Here is a 12,676-nt window from a genome sequence, read left to right on the forward strand (position 1 = left end):
ACAAAAATTAAGCCAGGCACGGTGGTGCTTGCCTGTAAGTCCCAGCTACTTGGGAGGCTGAGGTGGGGGGATTGCCTTAGCTCGGGAAGTTGAGGCTGCAGTATGCCCAGATCATCCCACTGCACTCCAGCCTAGGTAATAGAGCCAGACCTTGTCTCCAAAAAATTAAAAAAAAAAAAAAAAAAAAATCCAGAAGTTTATACTGATAATAAGAATCAATAACAAAAAAACCACCTCATTGGTTACCTTTGGAGGATAATAGAAAACCAACTCATCATTTTGAAGACTGCCTTAAAAAGGGAAATGATTAACATTTTAAATTACTTTTCCTAAGAAAGCTATACCTCCGGGTAACCAAACAGCTGGATATGGGAAAGTTTTTCTTTATAAAAATATTCCAGGTAATAATTGAAGAAGGGATGAAAGGAAAAGAATGTCACCATTTTGCAACCCCTAAGGAAATAATTGATCTTGGGCTAGACAATTATCATCAATGGCTGCTAAAAAACACACCAAAAAAATTAAGGCGCTAAAGGGACATATTATCTCCTGGATAGATAAAACATCTAGGAACTCACTGACTACTCCTATCAGGAAAAAAGACTGATTACATTACATGACTCCTCACTGAAAGTACATACATCTGTGAAACACTGGGGAAAAAAAAAAACAAAACCCAATCTTATCAAGCCTTCATTATCTACTATCAGTTTACAAAGATTACAGGGGATAGAAGTCTACTTTAAATATCAACACAGGGATACAGTCAGCAAAATTCAGATCATGGGAAAAAAATACAAGACAAGCTGGATATGAAGAAGACAAAAACTAAGGGAAAAACTCTATTTAAAACTATGAGGGCTGAGTGCAGTGGCTCATGCCTGTAATCCTGGCACCTTGAGAGCCAAGGCGGGCAGACTGCTTGAGCTCAGGAATTCGAAACCCTGTCTCTACAAAAAATACAAAAATTAGCCAGGTATGGTGGCGTGCACCTTTAGTCCCAGCTACTTGGGAGGTTGAGGTGGGAGGATCACCTAAGCCCAATTGGTAGAGACTGCACTGAGCTGAAATCATGCCACTGCACTCCAGCTTGGGTGACAGAGTTAGACTCTATCTCAAAAAACAAACAAACAAAAAAACCTATGACTTGGCTGGGTGTGATGGCTCATCCAGCACCTCCTAAAGTGCTGGCCTGTAATCCCAGCACTTTAGGAGGCTGAGGTAGAAAGATAACTTAAGCCCTGGAGTTTAGGACTAGCCTGGGCAAGATAGCAAGATGGTGAGACTCTGTCTCAAAAAACAAAAAAACAAAGAGGAAGAAAGACAAGACAAGAAAAGCTGGCAAGGTGGCATGTGCCTGTAGTCACAGTTACTTGAGAGGCTGAGGAGGGTGGATCCCTTGAGACCAGGAATTCGAAGCAGCAGTGAGCTATGATTGCACTACTGCACTCCAAGCCTGGGCAACAAAGCGAGACCCCATCTCAAAAACAAAAAACAAAACCAAAACCAACTTAAAGATACACACTAAATTGTTGGTGGATAAACTGATGCAATGTCTACAATTTGCCTCAAAATAATCCAGTGGACTCAAAGCTTTTAAGAGACAATGGGTAGGGATGAAACATGACTGGCCTAGGTTATTAATGTCTCAATACATTCGTAATAAAAAGTTACCACAAGGCTGGGAGCGATGGCTCACACCTGTAATCCCAGCACTTTGGGAGGCCAAGGTGGGTAGATCATTTGAGGTCAGGAGTTCAAGACCAGGTTGGCCAACATGGTGAAACCCCATCTCTATTAAAAATACAAGGCCAGGCGCAGTGGCTCACACCTGTAATCCCAGCACTTTGAGAGGCCGAGGTGGGCGGATCACGAGGTCAGGAGATCGACACCATCCTGGCTAGCACAGTGAAACCCTGTCTCTACTAAAAATACAAAAAAATTAAGTCAGGTATGGTGGCGGGCAAATGTAGTCCCAGCTACTTGGGAGGCTGAGGCAGGAGAATGGCATGAACCCGAGAGGCGGAGCTTGCAGTGAGCCAAGATCGCGTCACTGCACTCCAGCCTGGGCGACAGAGCGAGACTCCGTCTCAAAAAAAAAAAAAAAACAAAAAGGCTAGGCTACTTGGGAGGCTGAGGCAGGAGAATTGCTTGAACCCCAGAGGGGGAGGTTGCAGTGAGTTGAGATTGTGCCACTGTACTCCAGCCTAGGTGACAGAGCCAAGACTCCATCTCAAAAAAAAAAAAAAAAAAGTTACCACAATATGAAACAATTAAAAAAAAATGACTTCAACATATAAACAAATCCAACTTGCAAGCCTGATTTGGACCCTAACTGGAACAAATTATTGTAAAAAGATTTATCTTTTCTGTTTCTTTTTTTTTTTAAAGGGAATCTTGCTCTGTCACCCAGGCTGGAGTACAAGTGCGCAATCTCAACTCAACTACAACTTCTGCCTCCTGGGTTCAAGCAATTCTTCTGCCTCAGTCTCCCAAGTAGCTAGAATTACAGGTGCCTGCCACCGGGCCCAGCCAAGATATATTTTAAAGATCAGTTGGTTTTAAAAAGGCAACTGATTTTTTTTAGTAGTAAGTTAATTATAGAGTTCATATGGAAAAATAAACAGAAAATTCAAGGTAATCTGAAAAGAAAAATCAATGTTGGCAGTGAATGGATGAGAAGGTAGTCCTATTAGATTAGTGAAGCAGAGTGAAAAATCCAGAAACAAATTCAACCACAAATAGACGCTTGTTTTATGATAAAATGGCATTTCATATCAGTTTGTATGACCATAATGGAATTACATTATTATCTATCTATGCGTGTGCACACACACACACTTTAAATACAGGGTCTCCTTCTGTCACCCAGGCTGGAGTACAGTGGTACAATCACAGCTCACTGCAGCTTTAAACTACTGGGCCCAAGCAATCCTCCTTCCTCAGCCTCTCAAGTAGTTAGGACTACAGGTGTGTGCCACCACACCCAGCAAATTTTTAAATTGTTTTGTAGATATGGGGTTTTCCTACATCACCCAGGTTGGTCTTGAACTCCTGGCCTCAAGCAATTCTCCTGCCTTGGCCTCCCAAAGCTCTGAAGTTATAGGTATGAGCCACTGTACCTGGTCAATATGATATACTTAGTAGATGATAAGTATTTGAACATAATCCAATAACCATTCATGATTAAAAAGAAAACAAACCCATCTCTGCAAATTAGGAACTGAAGTAACACCTAACTGTGTGCTTAATAGTGAAAGACAATGTCTCACCCCTAAGAATGGGAGCATGGCAAAATCTCATGCTTTTTTCAGTAATGCACCAGTACAATAAGGAAAAAAAAAACAAAAAAACCAAAAACACCAACATGGTGATTAGATCATGACTGTATGTTTAAGTCTTAAAGGGCTGCCAGAAACAGTGGGTTTACCAACACATCAAGATACAAGGTCAATATTAAAAAATCAAGTGCATCTCTATTTACGAATAAACAAACGTTGAAAGTTTTTAAAACATAACTCACAACAGCACAAAACAGATGAAATATTAAGGGATAAATTTAAGAAAGTAGGCACAAACTGATACAAAGAAAACTAGAAAACACTGGTGAAACTTAAGACTTAAATAAATGGAGCAGTATACGATGACATCAATGAAGATTCCATATTGTTAAGATATTTCTCCCAGAACTGATACAAAGATTCAGTGCACAATCCCAAGCTGGTTCTAAAATTTATTTGGAAATTCAAAGAATGCAGAATAAGAGTAATTTTGACAAGAATAAAACTGGGAGACTCATATAAACTTAAAGGTTGATTACAAAGTAACAGCAATAAAGAGAGAATTGGCCTAAGGATATATACAAAGATCAATACAACAAAACAGTTCACAAATAGACACATATACAATACGGTCAACTGAATTCAATAAAGCTACTATGGCTGGGCGCAGTGGCTCATGCCTGTAATCCCAGAACTTTGGGAGGCTGAGATGAGCAGATCACCTGAGGTCAGGAGTTCGAGACTAGCCTGGCCAACATGGTGAGACCCTGTCTCTACTAAAAAAAAGAAAAAAATACAAATTAGCTGGGTGTAGTGGCGGGCACCTGTAATCCCAGCTACTCAAGAGGCTGAGGCAGAATCGCTTGACCCCAGGAAGTGGAGGTTGCAGTCAGCCAAGGTCACACTACTGCACTCCAGCCTGAGTAACAAGATTGAGACGCTTGTTTCAAAAAGAGAAAAAAAATAAAGCCACCAATGGAAAACAGGGGCTGGTGCCAGAGAAACCGAGTAAATATTTATGGCGGAGAAAATGAAGCTCCACCTTTACATCACACCCTACACAAAACCTAACCTGAAATCAACCATACACCTAACCATAAAAACATTCATAACCTCGGGTACGTAAAAGATTTCTTATTATGATACAAAAATGCATAAACCTTAAGAGAAAAGCTTGATAAATAAGGCTTCATTAAAATTAACAATACTGGCTCTTCAAAAAAACCGCAGACTGGGAGAAAATATTCACAATACCTATATCTGAGAAAGGACTTGTAACCAGAATATATAAATAACTTAAAATAATTTACTAAAAGTAGTAACTTTACTTTTCACAGTAAGAAAAGAAACATGACTTTTTTTTTGTGAGACGGGGTCTGGCTTTATTGCCCAGGCTGGAGTGCAGTGGTGCAATCTCAGCTCACTGCAACCTTGATCACCCCTCCATTGTCCTCCAAACCCCCGCAACCTCGCTCAAGTGACTGTCCCACCTCAGCCCCCCAAGTAGCTGGGACCATAGGAATGCGCTTCCGTGCCTGGCTAATTTTTCTTTTTTTTTTTTGCAAAGACAGGGTTTTGTCATGTTCCTCAGGCTGGTCTTAAACTCTTGGCTCAAATGATCCATCCAGGTTGGCCTCCCAAAGTGCTGGAATTACAGGCGTGAGTCACTGCACCCAGCCAGAAACACTGAGACAAAAAGAAATATTAGGACAGGCACAGTGGCTCACACCTGTAATCTCGGCACTTTGGGAGGCCGAGGCGGGTAGATCACCTGAGGTCAGGAGTTAGAGACCCCCAGCTACTTGGGAGGCTGAGGCAGGAGAATTGCTTGAACCTGGGAGGCAGAGGTTGCAGTGAGCCAAGATGGCACCACTGCACTCCAGCCTGGGCAAAAGAGAGATTCCATCAAATAAATAAATAAATAAATAAATAAATAAATAAATAAAATGAAAAAAATATTTGAACAATTTACTAAAAAAAAGGTTGACAGCTGAAAATAAACATACACATGACGAGGTGCTCCTGGATCAGTCATCATCAGAGAAATGTACATTTAAGATCACAATGAGATACCATAAGACACCCATTAGACCTGTTGAAATTAAAAAGATAACACAATACCAAGTGTTGGCAAGGATGCAGAACACTTGGAACCTGCATATGTACCTGATCAGTTGGAATGTAAAATGATACAATCACTTTGGAAGATTGCTAGTTCCTTATTAATTGAAATATGTATTTACCAGGCAGTGTGTGGTGGCTCACATCTGTAATCCCAACACTTTGGGAGGCTGGGGCAGGTGGATCACTTGTGGTCAGGAGTTCGAGACCAGCCTGGCCAACGTGGTGAAACCCCGTCTCTACTAAAAATACAAAAAAATTAGCCAGGCATGGTGGTGCACGCCTGTAATCCCAGCTACTTGGGAGGCTGAGGTGGGAGAATTGCTTGAACCCAGGACGGGGAGGTTGCCATGAGCTGAAATCACGCCACTGAATTCCAGCCTGGGCAACACAGTGAGACTTCATCTCAAAAAATAAATAAATAAATAAAAAATAAAATAAATTTTTTTAAAAAATGAAATATGCACTTACCATACCTCAGCAATTCCAATTCTAGGTATTTAACTAAAAGAAATAAAAACACAAACACTTGTACACAAATGCTCACAGCAGCTTCATACATAATAGCCAAAAGCTGGCAATAACTCAAATGCCCATCAACTAGTAATGGGTAAATTAACTGTGGTATAATCATAAAATGAAATGCTACCCAGCAATAAGAATAAGCTGGCTGGGCACGGTGACTCACGCCTGTAATCCCAGCACTTTGGGAGGCCAAGGCAGGTGGATCATTTGGGGTCAGGAGTTCGAGACCAGCCTGGCCAACATGGTGAAACCCCGTCTCTGCTTAAAAAAAAAAAAAAGACAAATATTAGCCAGGCGTGGTGGCACATGCCTGTAATCCCAGCTACTTGGGAGGCTGAGGCAGTGGAATTGCAGACCAGTTCTGGGAGACAGAACAAGACTCCATCTCAAAAACAAACAAACAAACAAAAAGGAATAAGCTGATACTAACATGAAACTCAAATTACTACACTGTTTAGGACACACATATGAAATTATATACCAAGCTTGTCCAACTTGCGTCCTGGGCTTTGAATGTGGCCCAACACAAATTCATAAACTTTCTTAAAACATTGTAAATTTTGCTATTTTTTTTTGTTTTGTTCATCAGCTATCATTAGTGTTAGTGTATTTTATGTGTGGCCCAACACAATTCTTCCAATATGACCCAGGGAAGCCAAAAGATTGAACACCTGTTATATGCTGTTTGATTCCATTTATTAAAAAAAAAAAAAAAAAAAAAAATCTAGGAGCCGGCTGAGGTGGCTCACATCTGTAATCCTAGCACTCTGGGAGGCTGAGATGAGCTCAAGAGTTTGAGACCAGCCTGGGCAATATAATGAGATGTCTCCAAAAAAAAAATTTTTTAAGTAAAAAAACAAAAAAACAAAAAAACCTAAATCAAAAAAAAAAAAAAAAGAAAGAAATCTAGAGAGGATAAACCTAATCTATAGTAAAAGAAGGCAGATTACTGGTTAACTGGAGCTACTGGTAATAAAGTACAGTTGGACAGAGAAGAGGAACAGGCACAATGTTTTCCATCTTCACTGATGAAGCAAGTAGTTACATGAGCAAATATATTTGTCAAAACTCATTAAAATGTAAACATAAAAAAGACGAGCATTTTCTTGTATGTAAATTACAGACTAATAAAACTGGTTAAAACATTTTGGATAGTCATTTAGAACAAGATAAATTGGATTCACATTTTATACTTTAAGATAAATTCTAAAATTAGCCAGGCATAATGGTACAGGCTGGTCTCAAACTCCTGAGCTCAAGTGATCCTCCCACCTCAGCCTCTCAGCCTCCCAGGGTGCCAGGAGACAGGCAGATCACGAGGTCAGGAGTTCGAGACCAGCCTGACCAACATGGTAAAACCCCGTCTCTACTAAAAATACAAAAATTAGCCGGGTGTGGTGGCGCACCCCTGTAATTCCAGCTACTCAGGAGGCTGAGGCAGGGGAATCGCTTGAATCTGAGAGGCGGAGGTTGCAGTGAGCTAAGATAGCGCCACTGCACTCCAGCCTGGGCGACAGAGCGACACTCCATCTCAAAAATAAATAAACAAACAATTTAAGAGGAAAGAATAGTCTTTTCAACAAATGAGGTGGGGACAATGGATATCTACAAGCAAAAGGAAAAACCTGGACCACTACTCTCATATCATACACAAAAATTAACTCAAAAGAGATTGTAGACCTAAATGTTAAGAGCTAAACTATAAAAATCATAGGAGTTTTATAGGAGTTTCATAGGAGTAAATCTCTGTGGCCTTGAGTTAGGCAATGCTTTGTTTGATATGACATCAGAAGCACAAGCAACAAAAGAAAAAACAGACATAAATTGAACTTCATCAAAATTAAAAACTGTGTTACAAAGAACACCATCAAGCAAGTGAAAAGATAACCTATAGTCGGGGCACAGTGGCTCGCGTCTAAAATCTCAGCACTTTGGGAAGGTGAGGCAGGCGGATCATTTGAGGTCAGGAGTTCAAGACCAGCCTGGCCAACACGGTTAAATTCCATCTCTACTAAAAATACAAAAATGGGCCGAGCGCGGTGGTGCACGCCTATAACCCAAGCTACTCTGGAGGCTGAGGCAGGGGGATCGCTTGAGCTCAGGAATTTGAGACCAGCCTGGGAAGCACGGAGAAGCTCCATCTCTACAAAAAATACAAAAATTAGCCTGGCGTGGTGGTGTATGCCTGTAGTCCCAGCTACCTGGGAGGGTGAGGCAGGAGAATTGCTTGAACCCAGGAAGCGAAGGCTGCAGTGAGCTGAGATCGTGCCACTGTGCTCCAGCCTGGGCGAGAGTGAGACTCCATCTCAAAACAATACAAAAAAACAAAAAACCACAATGACGCTTCATAACCACTAGAATGGACATAACCCAAACCAAAGACAATATCGGTTATTTATGAGGATGTGGAGAAACTGGAACACTTGTACATTACTGGTAGAAATACAAAATGATGCAGCTGCTTTGGAAAAGTTTGGCAGTTCCATCACAGCAATTCTACTTCAGGAGAAATGAAAATCTAAGGCCACATGAAAAAAATTTTTTTTATTTTTTGAGACAGAGTCTCACTCTTTCACTCAGGCTGGGGTGCAGTGGTGTGATCTCAGCTCACTGCAGCCTCCGCCTCCCAGGTTCAAGCAATTCTGATGCTCCTGCCTCAGCCTCCTGAATCAGCCTCCTGATTATAGGTGCACGCTACCATGCCAGTGTAATTTTTGTATTTTTAGTAGAGATGGGATTTCACCATGTTGGCCAGGCTGGTCTCAAACTCCTGACCTCAAGTCATCTGTCCACCTCAGCCTCCCAGATTGCTGGGATTATAGGCATGAGCCACTGCTCCCAGCCTCATATGAAAATTTGTACATGAAAGTCCACAAAAGCATTACTCATTGCCAGAAAAAGGAAATAATCCAAATGTTCATCAACTGATGATAGGTAAAAGTGGTATATTCAGGCCAGGAGCAGTGGCTCACACCTGTAATCCCAGCACTTTGGGAGGCTGAGGGAGGTGGATCACTTGAGGCCAGGAGTTCAAGACCAGCCCGGCCAACATGGCAAAGCCCTTTCTCTACTTTTTTTTTTTTTTTTTTTTGAGACGGAGTCTTGCTCTGTCACCCAGGCTGGAGTGCAGTGGCGCCATCTCGGCTCACCGCCAGCTCTGCCTCCTGGGTTCATGCCATTCTCCTGCCTCAGCCTCCCGAGTAGTAGGGACTACAGGCACCTGCCACCATGCCCAGCTAATTTTTTGTATTTTTAGTAGAGACAGGGTTTCACTGTATTAGCCAAGATGGTCTTGATCTCCTGACCTCGTGATCTGCCCACCTCAGCCTCCCAAAGTGCTGGGATTATAGGCGTGAGCCACTATGCCCAGCCTCTGGGTATATCATTTCTATTAAAAAGACAGTACCTCCTGAAGTTAGAATGTGACTCTCCCATCAGATAGCCAAACTGTCATGCTTGCTCTTACTATAGTAATCTTTTATATTTTAATGACAACAAAAAGTTCCCATTGCATTGTTTTAAGTAATCATTGAAAACAGCTACACCTGCTGGTGATACATGAACACCTTAACACTACATTAAAATGGCAGTAAAAAGAAAAAAACCCACTTTCTTCTTAGAATTTTTAAAGGCCCTCAAAATAAGATTAAACTCTATAATTTGATTACATTATTTCAGGCAGAGTTCTTTCAACAGGTTCATATGTTCCAAGGCTAAAAAAAAAAACATAGCATACTGAGAAAATGAAAATTAAGAGTTTTAGTTAACATCTATGAAATCACGATTACGTCAAACATTGAGAAAATTGGCTGGGCGCAGGCACTTTGGGAAGCAGAGCCAGGCAGATCGCTTGAGCCCAGCAGTTTGAGACCAGCCTAGGCAACATGGCAAAACCCATCTCTACAAAAAATACAAAAATTAGCTAGGTGTGGCGGTGTGCACCTGTAGTCCCTGCTATCCAGGGGACTGAGAAGGGAGGATCGCTTGAGCCCAGGAAGTCAAGGCTGCATTGAGCCATGATAGCACCACTGCGTTCCAGCCTCAGCAACAAAGCGAGACCCTGTATCAAACACACACACACACACCACCCAAAGTGAGACCCTGTATCAAACACACACACACACACACACACACACACACACACACACCCCACCCAAAAAAACACATTGAGGAATTCAGGAAAAATGAAACCTTTATGTCAGAAAGGCAATTTTTGGGCACTGAAAAATGTCTTTTCCGTATAAATTATTCTACTTTCTACAGTTTCTCAACTGATAGCAGTTAATCACTCTAAATTAACTGGTTGGCAAAAATGAAACCCTTTAGCATTTTCCAACATTAAAAGAACTCTTTTTTTTTTGGACGGAGTCTCACTCTGTCACCCAGGCACGCACCATCACGCCCAGCTGATTTTTGTATTTTTAGTAGAGATGGGTTTTCACCATGTTGGCCAGGATGGTTCGTACTCCTGACCTCAAGTGATCTGCCCACCTCAGCTTCCTAGAGTGTTGGGCTTACAGGTGTGAGCGACCATGCCTGGCAAAAGATTTCCTTTTAAGAAAAATGTGGGATTTTTTTCTACAAAGGCTCTTTAACCACACAAGCACAGAATACTAGTTTATGCAACTATATTATACAACAACTCCCTAATTTTAATGCAGAAACATCCATCTTATTTTTCTTTTTGAGGCAGGGTTTCGCTCTTTCACCCAGGCTGGAGCCCAGTGGTGCAGTCACAGTTCCCTGCAGCCTGGATCTTCTGGGTTCAATTGATCCTCCCACCTCAGTCTCCCAAGTAGCTAGGACTACAGGAGCACACCATGATGGCTGGCTAAGATTTCTTTTTTTTTTTGTAGAGATGGGTTTTTGCCATGTTGCCCAGGCTGGTCTTAAAACTCCCGGTCATGCGATCTGCCCACCTCAGCCTCTCAAAGTGCTGGAATTACACGTGAGCCACCAAGCCTAGCCGAAACATCCTTCTAATAGGATCTTAACATTGGTTGAAGTTAGTTGCCCCTCTGCTTCAAAAGAAATTCTGCCTTTGAGGAAATAACTGTAGGTATATGTAAAGCAAGATTAGCAATCTAGTAAATTAATCTAGCAAACCCTCTTCTTCAAATTTAAGTTCAGATTTAAATGAGATTTCAGATTAAAAAGCTTTGGAATTACTTTTTTTTTTTTTTTTGAGATAGGGTCTCACTATATTGCCCATGCTGCTCTCGAACTCATGGGTTCAAGTCATCCTCCAGCTGGGATATCAGGCATGGAGCCACTGTGTCCAGCCAATTAGTCTGGTTTTGTTTTTGTTTGTTTTTTGTTTGTTTGTTTGTTTTGAGATGGAGTCTCACTCTGTTGCCTAGGCTGAAGTGCAGTGGCATGATCTTGGCTCACCGCAACCCCTGCCTCCCGGGTTCAAGCAATTCTCCTGCCTTGGCCCCACCTAGTAGCTGGGATTACAGGCGGCAGGTGCCACCATGTCTGGCTAATTTTTGTATTTTAGTAGAGATGGGGTTTCGCCATGTTGGCCAGGCTGGTCTCAAACTCCTGACCTCAGGTGATCCACCCACCTCAGCCTCCCAAAGTGCTGGGATTACAGGCATGAGCCACCGCGCCCAGCCAGTATTTATGTTTGAGACGGGGTCTCACTCTGTCGCCCAGGCTGGAGGGCAGTGGCATAATCACAGCTCACTGCAGCCTCTACTTCCTGGGCTCAAGTGATCCTCTCGCCTCAGTCCCCCAAACAGCTAGGGCTACAGGCATATGCCACCATGCCCAGCTAATTTTTTTGAATTTTAGTAGAGACAAAGTCTCTGTTGTCCAGGCTGATCTTGGGCTCCTGAGCTCAAGCAATCCTCCTGCCTTGGCCTCCCAAAGTGCTAAAATTACAGGTGTGAGCCATCACACCCGGACTCCAATTACTCTTTTTGAAGAGGATACTATATAATCACAACTGATGGGCATTTTTCCTCCCCTGTTTTTCTTCATAAAATCCATGTGAATATCTATGTAATGTTGTTCATCAAAAGTCAATGCATAGCCTTATCAAAAAGTCAGAGCTAAACTACAACTATTTATTCATTATAAACTTAGTTACTCAATTCATGCAGCATGCAAACTACAAGCAAACACAGGCAGGATTATTCTCACCTTTACCTGCTCTATATGTCTTGGCTTGATTCACTGGCATGGGCGTCATAGGTATTGGGTATAAAGGCTTGAGAGAATTAAAAAAAAAATTAACATTAGGCACCTATGATAATAACAAGGTATTCTGTCACTCTTAGCTTTATATTGCTAGAGAGCTAGGCATGAGGTTTCCTGATTCTCCATTAGTCATTAAAAAATTAGATCATACCCACAGCTAAAAGGAACCAACCCCAAACTATAGTAAATCTAAACTTTTTTTTTCCACAGAAAACATTCTCAGATTTAGGTCCTTATACTTAAGAACACATTGAATCTCTGCATGCCTGTCTGTTTCAAATGCATATGCATAATCATCACACCCTCAAGTCACTGAAAACCTAAAGAGTGCTTGGTGTCAGATACAAACAACTGGGGAGGCTAAGTGAACAACAAATTCTATGACTCACTTGCACGCCTGGGCTCACTGGGACTGGATACATCATATTTGGTGCAAAACAAACAGGCTGAGTATAAACTGGAGTTGGCTGTTGATGACCCACCATAGATGGGCTAGGTTGTGCTTGAGGCCGAGGTGAAGTTGGGGTAGTAGAAGGCTTTGGCTA

At 41.8% G+C, this 12,676-nt stretch overlaps 1 protein-coding gene across 48 annotated transcripts in view; it reads right to left on the reverse strand.

Moving 5' to 3' along the window:
* Nucleotides 1-12,676, reverse strand: part of ATXN2 (ataxin 2) — a 144,078-nt gene that overhangs the window by 20,780 nt on the left and 110,622 nt on the right. For 15 of the 48 annotated variants that reach the window (XM_063647094.1, XM_063647085.1, XM_054442145.2 and 12 more), the window contains 2 exons: nt 12,521-12,673; nt 12,081-12,141 (listed from right to left, as the gene is read on the reverse strand). In XM_063647094.1, coding sequence (XP_063503164.1) covers nt 12,081-12,141; nt 12,521-12,673 — 214 coding nt within the window. Of the gene's footprint in view, nt 1-5,873; nt 5,907-12,074; nt 12,142-12,520; nt 12,674-12,676 lie in introns of all 48 variants that reach the window. The other 33 variants (XM_063647093.1, XM_063647084.1, XM_063647098.1 and 30 more) reach the window with 3 other exon arrangements.

The sequence above is a fragment of the Pongo pygmaeus genome, chromosome 10 (assembly GCF_028885625.2).
Source record: "Pongo pygmaeus isolate AG05252 chromosome 10, NHGRI_mPonPyg2-v2.0_pri, whole genome shotgun sequence".
In the NCBI taxonomy this organism is placed as follows: Eukaryota; Metazoa; Chordata; class Mammalia; order Primates; family Hominidae; genus Pongo; species Pongo pygmaeus.